Source organism: Gymnoscopelus microlampas (genome assembly GCF_963454915.1).
Source record: "Gymnoscopelus microlampas genome assembly, chromosome: 15".
Classification (NCBI taxonomy): Eukaryota; Metazoa; Chordata; class Actinopteri; order Myctophiformes; family Myctophidae; genus Gymnoscopelus; species Gymnoscopelus microlampas.
Genome location: NC_139952.1, coordinates 25,319,644 through 25,340,234, shown reverse-complemented (window position 1 = coordinate 25,340,234; position 20,591 = coordinate 25,319,644). Strand labels below are relative to the sequence as shown.

Sequence of the window (20,591 nt, the reverse complement as noted above, 5' to 3'; positions counted from 1 at the left end):
AAACATGCACATCCAAAATATAAAGTGCCAGGTGCTGGACAGAAGCAGAATAATAGAAGTGAACAATAGAGTGCATACTGAATCAAACAGTGTTTTTATTTTACCACCCAGGTAACGTTTCAAGCATGGTAGCTCTTCTTCAGACCGTTTCAGGAAGAGCCAGGCTCAAAACGTCTCCTTGGTGGTGAAATTCAGTGATTCAATGTGCAGACTCCATTTTTCTCTTCTACTAAGGTCAGCCTGCCACGTGTTTACCCTTATGTATTTTCTTAACCTGCACAGGAAAACAAACTACAAAATCGGCCTAGGGTTCCATTCCACTTGAACCTCTGTTATTCTGTATATATACAGTATGTTTGGCATTTTAGTCAGTCTTTTACATTCATTTTTCATGACTCCTATATACACGGTGTTTGTGAACATTAGGTCCTGTTCGCCACTGAGACATTTGCTATGGGAGTGAACATGCCTGCCAGAACAGTGGTGTTTGACAGCATCCGGAAACACGATGGCACAGGATTCAGAAACCTGCTGCCTGGTAAGCTGTCTGTCCTCTGGATGCGTCTCTTTCTGTATCTTGTCTGTCTGTCTGTCTGTCTGTCAGAAAAAGAGCTACTTTCACTTTTATGATGGGTATCATGCAAGATTAGAGCTTGGAAGTCTTATATGCTCTGTCTCTCTCTCTCTCTCTCTCTCTCTCTCTCTCTCTCTCTCTCTCTCTCTCTCTCTCTCTCTCTCTCTCTCTCTCTCTCTCTCTCTCTCTCTCTCTCTCTCTCTCTCTCTCTCTCTCTCTCTCTCTCTCTCTCTCTCTCTCTCTCTCTCTCTCTCTCTCTCTCTCTCTCTCTCTCTCTCTCTCTCTCTCTCTCAGGTGAGTATATCCAGATGGCAGGTAGAGCTGGTAGGAGAGGTTTGGATGCAACAGGAACCGTGATTATCCTGTGTAAGTCCGGGGTCCACGAAATGGGAGACCTCCATGTGATGATGCTGGTGAGACTGACATACTGCTATTACAAATCTCTGCTGTCCGGCAGGAACCAGCTAACTCCAAAACGTTCATTTTTCAAGAAATCAACAAAACAAAACAAAAATGGAGTTAGGAGGTTTTGTTCATCATTGATAAGAACAGCTAAATGGACCTCCAAGCTCTCAATGAGGTTGAAGGTCAAAAAGGGGTGGAGCCTGTAGTCAGCAAAACAAGCTAGCTCCACCCCCCTTTGCTGGAGTTACCTGGTTTAGCAGAAAGTTTGAGGATCCAATGGAGTTAGCTGGTTTTGTCAGAAGCGCTTTTTAATGCTTTTCATTGGTTAAATATTTGTTTTTACCAACCCACAGACGTAAAGGGTGTTCAATAGCACTGATTTATGGAAAAAATGCAAAAGTGGGAAAATGGAGTTAGCTGGTTCCTGCCGGACAGCAACGAATCATATATTCACTCCCATATGACATAGATATCATATGACATTACAGTAATAACTGTAGGTATAATATCGTTGCTGTCGGGTGGAAACCGCATACGTCCAACACTGTTACTTTTCAGGATTTGAATTTGAATACTTTTGAGTTTGTAGAGATGAGATACCATATGACACACTGGTATTACATATCATAACATAATGCTATTAGATATCATGCAATACTATTAGACATATTTAATATTACATAATATTAGATATAGCATAATAACTCTGAACGTAATATAATAAGAAGAAGACGAATGTGTGAAGAATTAAAAACTTCACACAGTACATCCCAGTTGAAGGCAGTTCTTTCAGACTGTCCAGAAATAGATCACAGCCTAAGGCACTGGTTTTCAATGTCGGGTCTGGGGACCACCAGGGGGTCATTTGTACACTCTCAGAGTTAAATGAACACAGAGCATTTAGATTGGGGTCCCAAAGATGAAAAATATTTCCATTTCTACACTCTGAGTTACAGACCCGTAATGGTCCCTTTTGACCAGTTGTGGGAAACAGTGGCCTAATGTTTCTCCCCGTGTTGCCATGGTGACGTCCCGTACTGTAATAAGAAAAAACAGCCAAAGGAGGGGGGAGCTATTTTTAACTGGACTTCTCTTTGAACTAATTCGGAGTGGACTGTTTTTTATTGTGCTCTGCCTCAGTCAGATTTATGTCTGATTTGTTCTTTGTTGTGTGCCGTGTCGCACACCTAAAATAGCGGATCTACAAGCTCACAAGCTTGTAGATCCGCTATTTTAGGTGTACATTATGACACCTGTATGCAACTAAGTATGTAGCACCCTTTAGTTAGATGCGTGACTATAGCTGACTAGTGTGGTGCGCACTGTAGAACTCATCTCCGCCAGGCCAAGTGGTCTGGCGGCCGAGACGTGCCCATATTTGGGCACGTCTATGAAGTCAGAAAATATATGCACAACGTATGTGAAAAAACAAATGTGTATAGATACTTCCTTGGTGCACAAGACAGTTGGCGCTGATCGGTTCAGGGGTTTGCGTGATTAGCACCGAACAGACAGGCAGACAGACAGAGGCGAAAACATTTATTTATTGAATTGTTTTTATTGATTTTTCAACACCAACAATACATACATACATACATCACAGGACGGAACATAACCATACATTAACAATACCTTAAGTAAATAGACAGTAATACAAAAATCAAAAATAAACCCAAGATAAAATTTAAAATAAAAACACGTCGTTCTCTCAAGATTGTCACTTGCCATACAAGAGTTGTCGAATTATTAATTCACCGTCCTATACCTAAGTGTCCCCAGCCGGGAATTTTTTATCAAAATAATCCAAAAATGGCTGCCAAACCCTGTAAAATGTCTGGACAGGACCCCTGGTAGAGGCGAAAACATAATCCCACCCCCCTTTCCTTCGGCCTGGCAGAGCTAATAAGAACTATAATGTGTGCATGTGCGTGCACGCGCGCGTGTGTCTATGTGCGTGTGTCTGTGTCCATCAGGGTAAGCCTACAGTCCTCCATTCTCAGTTCAGACTGACCTACACCATGATCCTCAACCTGCTGCGCGTGGAAGCTCTCCACGTCACTGACATGATGAGACGCAGCTTCTCCGAGTGTCACAGAGACACACAGGTACAAATAAAAGATACTCAGTTTACATTCTACATTATTGATTAAATGAAGTGACTGGTTTAAGTGAAATTAAATAGACACACAAAGATTGATCTTGCTGAGCACCTGATCCTCTCCTCTCCCTCAGGCCCAGGAGAAACAGATCAGGCAGCTTAAGGAGACTCTAGTGTCTCTGCCTCCTCTAGAGACGGAGGGACAGCTCTCTGACCTGCTTCCCTACTACAGAACTGTCACTGAGCTACGCATCACCGCCGAGGCCCTTCAGGTGCACTCTCCCACACGCGTTCACATACAGTGGTGGAAAGTAACTTAAATACATTTACTACTGTACTTAAGTACAATTTTGAGGTATTTTGAACTTTACTGGAGTATTTCCAATTTTCAGTACTTTTACTTCTACTCCATTATACATCTCAGAGGCAAATATTATACTTTTACTCCACTACAATTATTTCAAAACTTTAGTTACTAGTTACTTTGTAGATGTTTTCTTTTTTAAAGATATTTTTTGGGGCTTTTTAGGCCTTTACTGATAGGATAGTAGGCTGACAGGAAATGGGGAGAGAGATGGGGGGGATGACATCAGCAAAGGTCGCCGGGATCGGGAGTCGAACCCGCGACACGCTGTCAAGCTGTATTACCAGCATATGTGGTATGCGCCTGGACCGCTAGGCCAGCGGACAGCCCTACTTTGTAGATTTTGATAATTATTACAAAACATACATTACCCACTTCAGCCCTATCTATTGTACATTTCGGCCATTTGAAAACACATTGGCCCTCATTTATCAACGTGGTGCAGAAACTGGTGTATATTTTCGCCATATATTCGGCGTAGACCAACGTCGACGTCACATGTATCAACGCATCCTACACAGCTGATCCGAGTGTACCATTTGGTCCCTGCTTGATAAATGTGACGGCTGATTTCAATCTGGCACGCCTTTAAATATTCTAGTTTCTGTGCACGCGCTCTCCTTTTTGCGACAATGGCGGCTCGGAATCCGGCACACGCCTCTCTCTCTCGCTCTCTCGCTCTCTCTCTCTCTCTCTCTCACTCTCACACACACACACACCGCCCAGCTATGTTTCTCATGTAATCATAGTGCGGTACAATCTCACGTAGGCTTGTAGCCTACATGAATGACATGATACCAATCACATGAATGGAATATACGTTTGTATATTAATTTATTTACCCCATACCGATCAGTGCGCGTCCGAGTTACACTAAAATAAAGCCGTCATGTAGGCTATTCCCATTTCCCAGCGAGACTCCTCCTCGGACGGGCGGTGTCCCGTCCCGCTCCGCATTAATGAGAGATAGCCTGGAGAGAACATAAATGAATGAAGGCTGGTGTGTGTTGGACCATGGGTTAAATGTCTGATCTCCCGGTGGCCATGAAAATATAACAGCAGCGCAGCGCCGCTGTTGTTTAGCGGCGCTGTTTATGAGTCACTCTCGGAGAGTGCCCTCGCATAAACTGTATATTTTGAAAAGAGCAGATCTACAAGCTCACAACGCGTTGCGATGCGACGCTGGCTTATGAGCTTGTATATCTGCTATTTTCAATACAGCCATATCTACAATCTTATCTGAATGACTGTTAAAGCAAAAGCAGTTTGTTTAAATGACTTTATAAAATGTTATATTTTCGCGGGGATTATTAAATAATCCCCGCGAAAATATAACATTTTATAGACACATAATCCACTCCTAAATGTATATCTACACTAATAAATAATCCTTATTTATTAGTGTATAAACATTTAGGAGTGGATTATGTGTCTAGATGCCTGTCAGACAGGTCTAGAATGGAATAAACGGGTGCAGCCAACGTCAACAACCAGACGTGAGATTTCGGCCTACGGTAGGATGAAGCTCACTTCAGGATATATTGATAAATGCCGAAAGGTGTGGTGATTACGCCCTACGCCCATTATTTGGGCTGCACCGCGTTGATAAATGAGGGCCATTGTGAGCTTGTAGATCTGCTATTTTCAAAAGATTTTTATACATTTGAAAACTTGTGAAATGGGACAACGAGTACTTTATACTTTTGGTACTTTAAGCACATTTTGATGCCAATACTTTTGTACTTTTACTCAAGTAAATTTAGAATTCTGGACTTTTACCAGTATTTCTACATACCAGTATTGATACTTTTACTTGTGATACTTTTCCCACCACTGTTCACATACAATTTTGTTTTATTTACAGTCTGTCCACGTTCATACAAGAAATAAAGGACATAAACGGTTATAGTTCAGTCAGATAACGTGACAGTCGGGTACAGTTCATTATATTTATGCCTATTGCCTAAGTATCAACCACATTGATCCGTGCTTTTTTGCTTTTCAGCAAGCGACTGTGGAGTCGCTCAACGGTCTGAAAGCTCTGTCTGTAGGACGAGTCATCATCGTCAACAACAAACAGCACTTCAACACTTTGGGAGTCATCTTACAGGTACAGATAGGTTCAGTGTTATTCACCAGACTCACCATGTACTGTACATATGGGTTCCTTCTTAATAAGACCTGGGTCTTAATACCAAGAGAGTGGAGCATATCACTCCAGTTCTTAAATCCTTACACTGGCTCCCTGTGTGTCAAAGAATTTTTTTCAAAATACTACTGTTGGCCTATAACGCCTTAAATGGTTTAGGGCCAAAATACATTTCTGATCTTGGACGATATCATGAACCATGCAGACCTCTCAGGTCATCTGGGAAAGGCCTGCTTTCTGTCCCTACAACCACAAATAGTCGTGGGGAAGCAGCATTTAGTTTATATGCACCACATATCTGGAACAAAGTCCCAGTAAACTGCAGGTCTGCTGCCACTCTTATTTCTTTTAAAACACAACTAAAGACCTTTCTGTTTGCTGCTGCCTTTGATTGAGTTATGTTTTCCTTTTTTCCTTTTCTTTCCTTTTCTTTCCTTCTCTCCTCTGCACTGTAACTGTATCTATTGTTTTGTTTTATGCATCTTTCTTTTGTTTTATGCATCCTAATGTCATTTTATAATTGTATTCTTTTGTTTTCTTTATTTGATGTTTTGTGTAAAGCATATTGCCTTGCCTAAGACCTGAAGCCATGGACCCCCAAATGTATATGTATTTGGCCAGGAACCCCCAGAAGAGAAGATTTGTGTTAAAAATGTCAAAATTCTTTCAACACATTTTCAAAAATGTTCAAAAAGCCAACGCATAAAAGATGGATTATGGAGTTAAAATGATTTGTTGCTATATTAATATATAGCTAAAATCTAAAATAACACAGATGCTTTCCCAGTTTTAATGGGTTAAATACACTGGCACAGTGACTTCAGCTACATACGTATATACATATACTTTAGGTTCAGTCTTATTAACCAGATTATGGGAGTCTGATTAGGTCAAGGCTATGTTCAGAACATAAGCTTTCCACTGAATCATGAAGACTCTCGTGAGATCAATATTTCAGATAACGGACACATCAGGATGAGTGGATAGGAATCTACACAACATGGTCAACTAACAATGGTCTTCCTGTCCTGTATTTGTGTCCAGGTGTCCAGTGACTCTGTGAATCGTACGTTCACCAGTCTGATCATGTGTGAGAAGGGGAACGAGGACCTGGTGGAGAACAGCCCCAATGCTGGAGGTTTACCTCACCTGTACAACACAGCACTGTTCGTACCGGAAGGTTGGTTGAACTCACAGCAGGCCCAATCCAGGACTGTGTTTTGGCATTGGTGCAGAGATATTGAACTTTTTAAAATGTTCATATTTATTATATAATCATTCGATTAAATTGATTAGTCTGATTAACCACTTAACCCTGTAATATGTTTTGTTGTAGAATGTTGGTGTAAAAAAAATGTTGCCTTGCCTTACAAGCTCACAACGCTTTGTTTTAATATACGTTCATCAATTGTAAACGATGCAAAAGCTTGAAAAGATTTTCATATCGATTCGAAGTTATATCGCCCAGTCCTATTGTGTGTGTGTGTGTGTGTGTGTGTGTGTGTGTGTGTGTGTGTGTGTGTGTGTGTGTGTGTGTGTGTGTGTGTGTGTGTGTGTGTGTGTGTGTGTGTGTGTGTGTGTGTGTGTGTGTGTGTGTGTGTGTGTGTGTACATTCATTCATGCATACGCGCATCAGGTCCATGCAGTCACACCGTACAGAAGTTAAAGCTGCAGGATATCTCTGCCATCACGGTGAAAACTCTGAAGGTGATTCCTGACAGGATCATTGACAACTACAACAAGAGACAACAGCCGCGCTTCAGGTGTGTGTGCGCATGTGATCTAGATCTGTGGTTCACCCCCTTGAGTAGGTTCCAGTGGGTTCCCAGCTAAGTGATTGATAGTAGGAACCAAATTAACCCTTATGTCCGAGTTAAATTAACACATTTTACACGTAGGGTCCCAGAGATGTTTTACTACCAAAGGGTCCAGATGTCACTTTATGGTTTCCAGGTTTGCGGATTCTGTAATAATAATAATAATAATAATAATATAGGCCCCACGCCTTGGGGATTTATTTGTCACAGTATATTTGCAAATTCGTGAAATTTGTCCTCTGCATTTTACCCATCCTATAACAACTAGGAAAAGTGAGCAGCCATTGTGTGGCGCTCGGGGAGCAATTAGGGGTTAAGAGTCTTGCTCAGGGACACACATCGACACATTGCTGGCCTTGCCTGGAATCGTACCTGGGACAACCAGGGCCTCTGGCTCACTAACCACTCGGCCACCACCATATTATCCCTCTGTGATAATGAACCAAGCTTTACCTACTGTCTGTTTATATAACAATAATAATATAATTATTCTCGTCATAGACATGACCCTCCTGGCCAAGCCATCTCCACGGCGACACAAGAGCTCCTGCGATTGGCCGAGGCCAACCCCGGTGGTGTCGCGACCCTTGACCCAGTGAATGACCTTCAGCTGAAGAGCGTGGATGTGGTGGAGGCGTCCATGAGGCTGCGTGTGCTTCAGGACAGCCTCAAAGACTTCAACTGCATCCACTCCCCCACCTTCTCAGAACAGGTGTGTGTGTGTGTGTGTGTGTGTGTGTGTGTGTGTGTGTGTGTGTGTGTGTGTGTGTGTGTGTGTGTGTGTGTGTGTGTGTGTGTGTGTGTGTGTGTGTGTGTGTGTGTGTGTGTGGGTGGGTGGGTGGGTGGGTGGGTGGGTGGGGGTGGGTGGGTGTGGTATTTCCAATAAATGTTCAAATAAAAAAAGCACAAAGGTCACTGTATAAAAGTTACAGCAACCAGCAACCTGCTGGTTCAATTCATAAATGCAAAATTCAACTGTAAATTATGTAAATTATTTCAACCCATCACAAAGTCATAAATGCCTCGTGTTTAAAATGTTAGTGTTGGTCTACTGTGAAATTAACGCATTATCTTCTAATGAGCTGCTCTGTAAAAATCATTTTTTATCTCCTCTCCTCCTTTTACTTTGCCTCCACTGACCCTTCATTCTTTTACTGTCAAAGTTCCTCCCTTCCTGCTCTCCTCTTAATTCTTTGTTTGTCACCATGTTGTCTCCATGGTGGATGTGTTTAGGTCGTAGGCAGACTGCTCGGATGAGAGCCGCAGAGCTGCTTGTTCTATAATTACCAGTGAGCTGTCTTAACACAGAGGATGCATTAAGATATCATTAGAGCCATCACTCTCTCTCTCATCACTATGTCTTCAACTCTCTCTGTCTCTCTCTTCTCTCACACACAGGTGCACTGCAAGCACTCCCTTTGATATCCTTGCAGGATATCAATCCCTCTCTCATGATACAGCTTCTCCCTCTTATCTCACCTGATTCGGATGCTATCAATGCATAGAATGGGAGATTATCACGTTCTATCAGACCATTGAATGGGCGAAGTAGGCGAGCTACCGTCTACCCCGCGATTTATCAGACCATTCAGTGGGCGTAATCAGGAGCTACTGACCTACCGACGGAGATGACTTAAATACTTTAGTTTCGGTTTTGGTTTTGGTTGTTTCGGTTTCGGACCATGACGGAGGCGCGCAGTCTCAGGCGAGGTGGAGCCCCGCGACGGGCCACCGAAGGAGCTAAGGCGACTGAGTTGCCGTCCGGAGCGGTGCGACCCTCGCCTGTGCCTACTCAGCGCCGTTCGAGTTATGTACCGATATGGACAGAATCGTAAATATTATTGTGGGGACTGCTCCGCCTCCGTCGGTAGGTCAGTAGCTCCTGATTACGCCCAATGAATGGTCTGACAAATCGCGGGGTAGACGGTAGCTCGCCTACTTCGCCCATTCAATGGTCTGATAGAACGTGATAATCTCCCATTCAATGCATTGATAGCATTCGAAGCCGGTGCTTATCTTTACTACTTGACTGTATCTGCGTGTTTAGTTGGAAACGGACTAATTCATCTACTGTATCTGTACTTAACTGTTACCTCATGTCCCTTCTATGTATGACATCTTCCTGTCCTACTGCTGTTGCATTGTGTGTGTGTGTGTGTGTGTGTGTGTGTGTGTGTGTGTGTGTGTGTGTGTGTGTGTGTGTGTGTGTGTGTGTGTGTGTGTGTGTGTGTGTGTGTGTGTGTGTGTGTGTGTGTGTGTGTGTGTGTGTGTGTGTGTGTGTGTGTAGTTTGTGCGTATTCAGGAGAGGATGAGGGTAAAGGAAGAGTTGGAAAAACTGGAATTCCTGGTGTCTGATAAATCTCTGGCTCTACTCCCTGAATACCATCAGAGAATCGAGGTACGACCCCCTAATTGTTCATTTAGGCAAGGAAAATGTATTTGTCTTGCACATTTCAACAACAAGGCAATTCAAAGAGCTTTACATAAAACGTTAATTATTAAGACAAAGCATGCAAAAAAAAAAAATCAAATCAATCAATCTCAAGGATAAGGATAATTCCTTTTAACAGGTCGTTCATGAAAGTCCTTGCGGTCTTGTTTCCAATGAGAACCTGTGAGCAATTAGGGGTTAAGAGTCTTGCTCAGGGACAAATTTCATTTCATCGACACATATGCTGTCCTGGCCGGGAATCGAACCTGCGGCAACCAGGGCCTCTGGTTCCCTAGGCGGGTTCACTAACCACTCAGCTATGGCCGCCCCCCCATATCTCAGCTGTTTATAAGCGTTTTAAAAAACAACGGGAGATCAAACTGCGTATGCGTCGCATTCAATCCAAACACCCATTCTGCTACACTCTTGCCGTCTGCGCCGCGCCTCCGTGGTGTGTGTGTGGGGGGGAGGGATGATCGCACCACAACTCGGGTCCGTGGCCGTGTATGCGCGGACACGCACGTGCGCATGCACGTTGGGGAGGCACGTGTCATAATGTACATTATTTGTGTTCGCGCGACGGCAGTGTGTGTGTACGCGACGGGGGACGGCTCTGGCCGCATGAGGATGTACCGTGGTGTGTGTGTGTGTGTGTGTGCGACTGTATATTACTGTGCCTCCAAGACGCGCCGACGGGATGTGTGTGTGTGTTGTACACACTACAGAGTACAAACTCACTTTCCATCCCTGATGAACTGTCTGTGCACAGCGCTTAAGCCAAACTGCACACTTTGGGTGCTCATATCCCCCTACGGTTATGGTCTAGTTTGAATATAATAATGAAATAAAAGTTAAAAACAGTAAAACAAGAATATAAAGAGAATAAAATTACCGTTCAAAAAAATTATTAAGAACCCTCAGTAAAGGCTTTTTGTCTTTTGCTTTATTTAAAATAATGATGATAAAATGATGTATCATTGGAATGTTACAGTGAGAGACGTGATAATTAATGAGATTTTCACAATTCTTAAAACTAGAAGTTTGGGCCTCACATCTCACATCCTTCTCACATCCACCTCACAGCCAATCTGGGAACCCAGAGCCAACTGAAAAGGAAAAACAGCGACCTCTGCTGTTTGTTTCTATGTCAGTTGGCTCTGGGACAATGATGACACAGCACACGTGCGCAAGGAAACCAGGGTTTTGGTCTGCCTTCACTGCTCCACTTCCGGTGGGTGCGACTATGTTTTCATTCCCACTAACAATATTTCTACACGGAACACTAACACCACTTCTCCCACAGAACATGGATGGTTTTGGTTATAAGCCCACTTGTTTCTATGATGAAAGAGTAAGTTCAAATGTGAATATCTTTCCGTGGTTTTGTCTGCTCCACGGACGCTATTGTTAAATTAGTTTCGGTTAGTTTCGAGTGGGGAAGGATCGACGGACATGTGAATCCCGCCCACTACATTTGATTGGGTAAAGCGCGGCCTGCTTCCTGATCTGAAGGCACGCCCACTTGTAGGCCAGTGTGTACACGTTATGACGAACCTTCACGACAGATTCCAACGCAGAGCAGAATCTGTTCTTGAGAGATTACCTCACAGCTAGTTGCATCAGTAATCCAACTGATATGGCTATATATGGAGATCTGTATCTGTCATTCCTTGTCCGTTTTATTGGCATATATGGAGATCTCTGTATCTGTCAGTCGTTGTCCCGTTTATGGCCATATATGCTGACTGATTTGTTAGGGCCTGATGCCATGATGACACATTGAGGTTAGACGACAGCTGCATTGGGAAGTCCTTATATGGTTCTGGCTGATCATGGTGACATGACCTTCACGATGTGGTTCGTCCACCTGCCCATCCTCTCTTAAGGACATTTTAATATAGGAAGATGTGTGGAAATGTTGGGCCTTAAAGTTGTACAGTGCAAATTTCAAAAAAACGATTTTTAGCAGCCTCTGCTGGTCATTACCGTCACTGCAGGCCGTTTGTTTATTACTGCGTTACCCAGAATTCCATTCGTTTTCACCGGAAGACGGAAGTGTTTCAAAAAGCGTTCTTTTATTGTTTTATACGATCTGTGGATCGTTTCTCTTAGCCAGTGGAGCTTTAGTTACCGTGAGCTGTGTTTTCTTTTGCTGTTGTTTTTCGTTCTTCAAATCATACAATCTCTTAAAATCAGTGTGAGTTTCCTTTTTGTTAATAGCGCGGTAGTTCCTGGCTAAACAGGAAACCGGCGCGGTAGTTCCTGGCCAAACAGGAACCCGGTGCATTTCCGCTTCCATTTTCCGGCCAGATGACATCATTTTCGAGGGAAAGTCAACCCCGCCAGCGTTCAATAGAAAATATATAAATAAAAGGCTTTCGGGGGTGGAATTCATGGAGTGGGTGTTGTGAAACATTTGCCACTCACAAAAGATATACAATTTAACCTAGTATTACTTTAAATGTACTGTAATTAAGGCGGGGGGGAGTATTGTAAGTATTTAGCCTCTCATTTGTAAAGGAAATGTACATATGAAATGATATATAAAAGCAAAAAGAAAGACATCTAAAAGAAACCCACTGTGTTGCAACAGTGAAATGGCAGTATAAGTGATGTTTGAGGGGTGGCTGTAATTTTTTTTCGCAGACCAGCGTTTCCTGTATTCTTGCATTTGTTTTACTGAGGATAAGGTTAGAAATAGGTTTAGGGTTAGCCATAGTTTCACTGAGGTTTAGTTTAGGAATAAGGTTAGGTTTTGGCACCGTTTTACTGAGGTTGCATTTAGGATAGGAATAAGGTTAGGTTTAGGCATAGTTTACTGAGGTTAACTTTATGTAACACTGGGGTTACATAATGCAACAGCTGTAGGATTTGCTCTGGGGCGACTGTGTTTTTTCTAGTTTCTTTTTTTTTTTGTCACAAATTTTTATTACATTTTTGTACACACACACATACAATAACCACACAGAAATAAGAAAATAAAATAAAATGAAAAAGAACTGGACCCACAAGACAAACAGAAAACAAATACAAGAACTAAAAGAAAAGACAAACATTTTGGAACCAACAACCGATCATACATGTACTTTTGTTACTCGTGTTACTTCACTCAGTTAGGGTTTACGTAGAATAACCATTTCGTCCATTTCTTTTCCATTTGTGCCTCCTGCAGTCTCAGTCGTAGTGTCATGTTTTCCATGACATAGATTTCCCCCACCAGTTCTTTCCATTGTTTTTTTGTGGGTTTGTCAACCTGTCCCCATTTCCTTGTGATGCATTTCTTCCCTGCTGCCAATAAAATCTTAGCCAAATACCTGTCTTCCATCCGTACCTTTCCTGACTCTAAGTCACACAGGTATAACACTTTACTTTCCATAGGTACCTCATATCCTAGTATCTTCCGGAGTTGTCTATGTATCATTTTCCAAAAGGTTACAATCTTATGACATTTCCAGAAAACATGCGAATGGTCTGCATTCTCCTCTCCACATCCCCTCCAGCATTGAACTTGTTTCTTTAGCTGTTTACTCTTAATCTTTGGTGTTATAAAGAACCTAATTAAATTTTTCCAGGAGAATTCCCTCCAGATTCGTGAATTGGTGGACGTTTGATGTGCCCTCCACATATTTGCCCATTCTTCTTCTGTAATTTCTATTTCAAGATTCCCACTTTACTTTTATATAATCCGTTGTATGTTTGTTTTTCATAAATGTTTGATATAATCCGGATATTACCCGAACTTCTTTACTTGAGTATGCATTTATCATCATTTGGACCACACCATTCACTTCTCCAGAGGGTGTCCCCCGGATTTCCTTTGTATAATAGTCTCTTAGTTGTAGGAACCTATAGAATTCGTGCTTATCTATATCATATTTATCACTTATTTCCTTAAAACTCTCCAACTGCCCCTTTTTCACCAATGTACACCACGCTGTCATGCCCTTGTTCTGCCATTGTTTAAACCCTTTATCATATTCAGCCGGTCTGAAGGCACTGTCAGAAGCTATCCATTTTAATTTTTTAATTTCCTCTTTTAATTTGTATTTTTTAACTATTTTATACCAGATCTCCAATGTAAATAATGTGATTGGGTCAATAAGGTGTTTCTTTTTTTTTAAATAATCAATGTCTCCTAATAAACTCTGAATTGGTGTATTCTCAACCTTGCCTTCAACATCTTTCCATCTGGACATATAGTCAGGATTACACCAACATATAGCATATCTCAGCTGAGCCGCTTGATAGTACATTCAGGGTCCCCACGGTCATGAAATTCCTGGAAATATTTTGAAATTTAAAAAAAAAAAATCCAGTACTGGAAAAGGTTTGAAATTGATCAAACATCATCAAAGGTCCTGGAATTTATCAAGGGTCCTGGAAAAATATTTGGCTATGCATTGTTTTTGGCTATTGATTTTGTTAAAACAAAAAATTTTCATGAATAATATTACACGAAATATGTAACATAAGTAGTTTTTCGCCGAACGGGCTGTGTGACGGCAGCCTAATGTATGTCTCAAACTTTATTTTTGCTACACTGCCTATCTTTGGGCATTCTACATAGGAGTAAGAGACACATTATTGCGCCGAATGATTGTTATATAGGCCTGGAAATTGGGCTAAATATTCTGGAAAAGTTTTGGAAAAGTTTTGGAAATTCATTGCTAAAAATGTGTGGGGACCCTGTACATTTGTAAATTGGGAAGACCCATTCCCCCCCTTTCTTTTGGTAGCATTAAAGTCATAAGTTTAATTCTGGGTTTCCCTCCTCCCCATACAAATCTAGATATCAATCTATCCCACTGTGTAAATTGGCTTTGGGGGACCTCTACTGGCAGGGCCTGGAACAAATATAACAGTCTAGCCAGAACATTTATTTTCACTGATTCTATTCTAGAGTTAAGGTCCAGTGGCAAAGTGGTCCATCTTTCTATATCTCTACGGATTTTCTGATCTATTCCGGTGTAGTTGGCCTTATACAATGTGGACATACTTTTAGTTATGTTAACACCCAGATACTTAATACTTTTTTGCTTCCAATTAAAGTCAAAGGATTCCTTTGAGTGCATTTGGGGTATAATTCAGTGCTAGGATCTGAGTTTTAGCTATGTTAACCTTGTAACCGGATAGTTGTCCAAATGTTTCTAATATATTAGCTAGCACGGGGAGTGAATCGTTAGGTTGTCCGAGGAATGTGATTATATCATCGGCAAAAAGCCCTATACGATGTTCTCTGCCCTGGACCTCAACTCCATGGATACCTACATCTTGTCTAATGGCCTGTGCCAAGGGTTCTATGAAAAAATCGAACAGCGCCGGGGAAAGGCAACAACCTTGTCGTGCTGAGCGCTGTAGATAGAATTTTTCGGATAAACTACCATTTATTTTGATTCTCGCTGAGGGCTATTGGTATAATGATCTTATGCTTTGTACCGCCTCTTTGCTAAACCCAAATCTTGTCAGCACCGCATATAAGAACCCCCAAGAGACCCGATCATATGCTTGAGCAGCATCAATGCTAACTATTAGTGTACTTGTTTTTGTCCTTTGTACCTCATCTACAATGTGAATAGCTCTTCTGATACTGTCATGGGTCTGGCGGCCCCTAATAAACCCAGTCTGATCTTCATCGATCAGTTCTGTCATGAGATCAGCCAATCTTTTGGACAAAATTTTTGTATAGATTTTATAATCTACATTTAAAATGGATATCGGTCTATAGCTGCTACATTGTTCCTTATCTCTCCCCTCTTTTGGTAGAACCGTAATTATTGCCTCTGACCACGTTGCCGGGATTTTGTGTTTTTTCAATGTCCAGTTAAAGGAAGCTAATAAGAGAGGTGCAAGCTCTTCCCTATACATTTTGTAGAATTCTGCAGGAAAACCGTCACTCCCAGGTGCTTTGTTATTCTTAAATGAGCCGATAGCCTCCATTACCTCCTCCATTGTTATGCTTGCTGTTAATTTATCATTTTGTATTTTCCCAATTGAAGGCAGGTCCAGCTGTTCCAAATATGCACTCATTTCCCCTTCCTCTACTTCCTTGGGTTGTGCATATAAGTCCTCATAGTAGTTTCTGAATATTCCCTCTATTTGTTCAGGAACACATGTAAGTTCATCTGTCCGAGGGTCTCTAATTTGGCATATGTTACTCAATACCTGTTGCTTGCGTATACGCTTGGCCAATAGTTTAGTGGCCCTTGATCCTGCTTCATAATAGTTTTGTTTAAGGAACCTGTTATTTCTTTCAATCTCGTCAAGTTGTGTCTCTTTTATTTTTGTTTTCAATTCTTGTATTAGTTTGTACACCGTTTCCTTCTTTGTTTTCTGATATTCCTGTTCTAGTTCCCTCAATTTATCATTGTTCTTCATGTAGGTTTCTAACTTCGCCTTTTTAACTATTACTGATTGCACTATCAATTTTCCACGGAGTACTGATTTCATGCAATCAAGGACTACTGTAGGATCTACCTCTCCATTATCATTTTCTTCTATATATCTTAGCACATCAGTTTTAATCTCCTCCCTCCTTTGTTCATTGTTTAACATTCCCAAATTGAGTCTCCAGATTGTTTGACGTCTCCTGTTATTCAGCCTCATTCTCAAAGAGACTGGGTTATGGTCTGACACATCCGCCCCTCCAATCTCGCATTCCGTAACTCTATGACTTTCATCCGTGTTTATAAAGAACTGATCTAATCTTGAGTGTACTTTATGGGCTGCAGAGTAGTGAGTAAAATCAATTACTAAGGGGTGAAGGTATCTCCAAATGTCTACCAGTCCCATCTCCTCTAGCGATGTATTTACAAATTTAGCTAATTGAGTTTTCCCCCTTTTTGAACTTGAGGTATCTTTTTTATCACATAAAACCGTATTAGTATCCCCTCCACAGATCAAAATCCCACTCGTCTCCAAGGCTATGGTATCAAACAAGGACTTGAAGAAATTCTTATCACTTTCTGGAGGTGCATATATATTTACCAAGGTTACCGGTTCATTTTCTAGTTTTCCTTTCACAATAATATACCTCCCCTCTTTATCCTTAATTTCTTTTTCCAATATAAAATTGATTGTATTAGATATCAAAATTATAACACCTCTTCTGGGGCCCTCTCTATATGAACTATAATATGCATTCCTATAGCCAAATCTTTTTAACTTCTCATGCTCCGTTTTTGTTAGATGGGTCTCTTGTAGAAAATAAACCTGCATTTTTTCCTTCTTCAGTTTTGTCATCACCCTTTGTCTTTTTATGGGAGAATTCAGACCATTCACATTCAGTGACATAATCCCAACCACATCAGTCATCATAATACCTCCTATCTCTTCTTGATACATGTAACCCTTGTTCAGTCATTCCATACTGTTTGCATCCAGTTCCATACATATAGTACATAAAACGAAAAACACATAACACAACTTCCAAACACGGGGTAAAACCTCCGTGACCCCTAAACCCTCATAACAGGGTGCGGGGGTAAGCCCCGTCTTGAACGGGGGCCCCTCCCTAGGCATACTAGAACTAGTCCCAACCCTTGGGCTTCCCCAGTGCCTAGCCATCCTCCTCTTAATAAGAAAACTCTTGGTCGGTATGCATTATCCCATCAAAATAAAATTCAGAACAAAAAACATTCCGTTATCATCAAAACCACAATTTGTAACAAAGTCCCCATATTGAGTTGTATTTGTACATTAAACAGACAATCTTACTGTAGGGGTGGGTTAATTTTCTATATATTGTATTAATATGACGTCATATTTTTATCATTTTCCCTTAATTATTTTATCTTCCCTTGTCATTTTTCTTTTCCTTTCCCCCCTCCCCCACAGTCCCTTCAACTCAATGTTTACCTCTTGTTCCCAGCAAAAAAAAAAAGCATTCCTTATCTTCTTTTAAAACTTTTCAACCTTTCCGTAGCTCGATTCTTTGCACCTCTCGTCCGTTCCACTCTCTTCCACTCCGCGGATCCATGGCTCGATCCCGGGCTCCTCTCCGCCTCTGCTGCCGCCGTGACCGCTCGACTCGCCTCCTCCGCTGTCGGCTCGACGCGTCCCTCCTCCTCCATCGGCGAATCTGCGCTTGGTGCCCCGGTCGGCTCGCTCACCATGAGACCCCTCCGCTTCAAGACCCGGGTGACGTCCTCCGCGTTGTTGTAGGTCCTCGTCCCCTCCGGCCAGTGGATCTTCATCCTCGTGAACGGTGTATTGAAACGGATTCCTTTATCCTTTAGTACTTTTTTTGCTGGGAGGTAATCTCTTCTCAAACAGACGATTTCGTGGGGGTAATCATGATCAAAACCCAGACGCTTGCCTTCCACTTGGATGTTCGCCTCCCAGGCCTTTCTCAGTATCATTTCTTTCATCTCAAATTGTAAAAGGTTCAGCACAATGGACCTGGGAGAAGCAGACGGGGCATTCGGCTTCTGTGTGAGAGCTCTATGTCCCCTCTGTAGCTGAAGTTGGGTTCCTTCGGGTAGAATCAGTTCGGAATGAAATAATTGATCCATATACTTCATTACTGATTCACCTTCTGACTCTTCTTTCAAATTAAAGACCCTCAAGTTGTTTCTTCTGGCCCTTGTCTCGAGTTCCAGTAATTTAACTTGTAGAATCTCCACATGGTCCGCCATTACCAACAAGGCTCCGTCCGCTCCTGTTCTCCAATCCTCCACCTCTGAAATGCGTGCCTGGGACTCGTGCATGTCCGCCTTCAGCGCCGCCACCTCTCCGTCGTGGCTCTGCGCCTGGCGGTCCACCTCCATGCGAAAGTTAGTAATTTCTTCCTTAATTTCTTTCATTATTTCTTCTTTAAGCGAAGCTAAGTCCTGCTGCATTTCTTGCTTGAAAGATCTTAACTCTGCCGTCATACCAGCGAATCCCACCCGCAGTGCTTCCTTGATTTCCTCGTCCATGTTTTTTTCTTTTTCCTCCTCCGCGTCTTCTCCCCTTCTTTCCCCTCCGTCGTCGTCGATGAGTCCGATGCTTTAATCCTCTTTTGTGGTTCTTAAGATGTTTCTACGTCTTCTTCTTTTAGTAGTATTCACTTTTTATTCATTTTTTCCCATTTTGGTTATGTTTCTGCCATGTTATTTTAACCGACTCTGAGAGCTAACTAACTAAGCTGCTCCTCTCTCCGCCATCACACCGGAACTCTTTTTCTAGTTTCTTATGTTACTCTTGGCATTGCCAATTCAGTTTAAAATCTTTTTTTTTGTTATCAATTGTTTTTATTATCATATCAGGAATATAATCATGTTGGTATGGATACATTTTTTTTCAACAAAAACAAGATACAAAAACATACACAAAAACAACAAAGAAGGTTAATTCAAATACTAATAAAAATAACGATAATAAAAATAAAGCCCACCCACCCCTCCCCGGACCAACATATCTGAATGCAAGGGCCAAACACTGTGCCTATACCTGTGCAAGGTCACAACACTGTACAACATTTAAACCAAGCCTTTGAGCTCATCTGCAAAGTTAGACCATATATCAATGTTCCTCTCACTTGCTCCATGTAACCTCGCCGTTGACAGTTCTAAATATACAATATCTAAAAATGTTAAAGCCCATTGGCGGAATGTTAGAGTATGAGGAGGTTTCCACCTCGTAGCTACCATTTTTTTTGCCGCTGTTAAGCCAGCAAAGAAGATGCGCTTACGTGTGCAGTTTAGGTGTAGCTGGGACACATCATTTAAGATAAATACAGATGGACAAGGTGTGATATCAGTTTCCAAAAGCAATGACAATTTAGCTGCAACCATAATCCAAAAAGTGGAAACATTTGGACATTCCCAAACCATGTTCAGTTTAAAATCTTTAACTTTAATCTGTGATGTTGTTTCTGTTGTCATGGCTGCCAGTTCCCACCTGATGTTATATGGGAGGCAATACGGCTCCAGACAATACTTAATAACTGCTAGCTTGCTTAATGTCTTCAGTGTAGGATTTAAGTCTAAGATCTGTAAGACGGGCTGCTCATTCTTTCTGGGTCCGCCTTTCCTGTGTTTTCCTTGTCCTCCAAAGAGGATGATACGATCTCTCACCATGGAACACCATATACCAGAACTCCAATCATAGCCTCCCTCTGGCTCAACCTTCTTCCAAGCGAAAGTCTTGAAATTGAACTTCCACAGATCATCGTACTGAAAGCCAGGAAGTATGCGGTTTAGAAGTTGAGAATACCCCTTGTAACCACCAAATATGTACAGCTCTCCTTTGTAGGCAAAGGCTGAATGTCTCGAACGTCCTTCTGGAAGAGGCAGTGCAGAAGGTGCTTCCAGCCAGTAGTTGGTCTCTGTGTCAAACACACCGATGTTGTTGTAGTGTAGTGCTTTGGACCCTAGACCCCCAAATACAAACATCTTTGTTCCAATCATGGTGGCAGAGTGACCTAGTGAAGCAGGAGGTGGATTACCTTTGTTGTAAATGGTGTTAATTAAAGACCAGACCATTGTGGCGGTGTCCAACTTGTAGATGTCATTAAGGAATCCAGTCTTGCTCTTTCCTCCATAGATAAACATGATCTTCCCCAAGACACAGGCTGAGTGGCCGGCCCTCACTGCTGGAACAAACCGAGAAGTCTTCGGCTTAAACCATCTGTGGTTGTCAACATCAAATGCATAAAGAATGTTGTCCACTGTGATGACGTCGAATATGTCATATGAAGCTGTTACAATTCACTGCACCCCCCCAGATGTAGACGATAGAGTCTATCAGCACAGCTGTGTGGCCAAAGCGCGCG

The 20,591-nt window shown here is 42.0% G+C and overlaps 1 protein-coding gene across 1 annotated transcript in view; it reads left to right on the top strand.

Annotated features, from left to right (window-relative positions):
- The window catches only part of skic2 (SKI2 subunit of superkiller complex), a 43,619-nt gene that overhangs the window by 18,281 nt on the left and 4,747 nt on the right, over positions 1 to 20,591 (top strand). Inside the window, exons 18-26 of the mRNA XM_084081089.1 lie at positions 427 to 538; positions 869 to 987; positions 2,953 to 3,084; positions 3,212 to 3,349; positions 5,447 to 5,551; positions 6,635 to 6,770; positions 7,227 to 7,353; positions 7,909 to 8,119; positions 9,695 to 9,805. Coding sequence (XP_083937215.1) covers positions 427 to 538; positions 869 to 987; positions 2,953 to 3,084; positions 3,212 to 3,349; positions 5,447 to 5,551; positions 6,635 to 6,770; positions 7,227 to 7,353; positions 7,909 to 8,119; positions 9,695 to 9,805 — 1,191 coding nt within the window. The remainder of the gene's footprint in view (positions 1 to 426; positions 539 to 868; positions 988 to 2,952; positions 3,085 to 3,211; positions 3,350 to 5,446; positions 5,552 to 6,634; positions 6,771 to 7,226; positions 7,354 to 7,908; positions 8,120 to 9,694; positions 9,806 to 20,591) is intronic.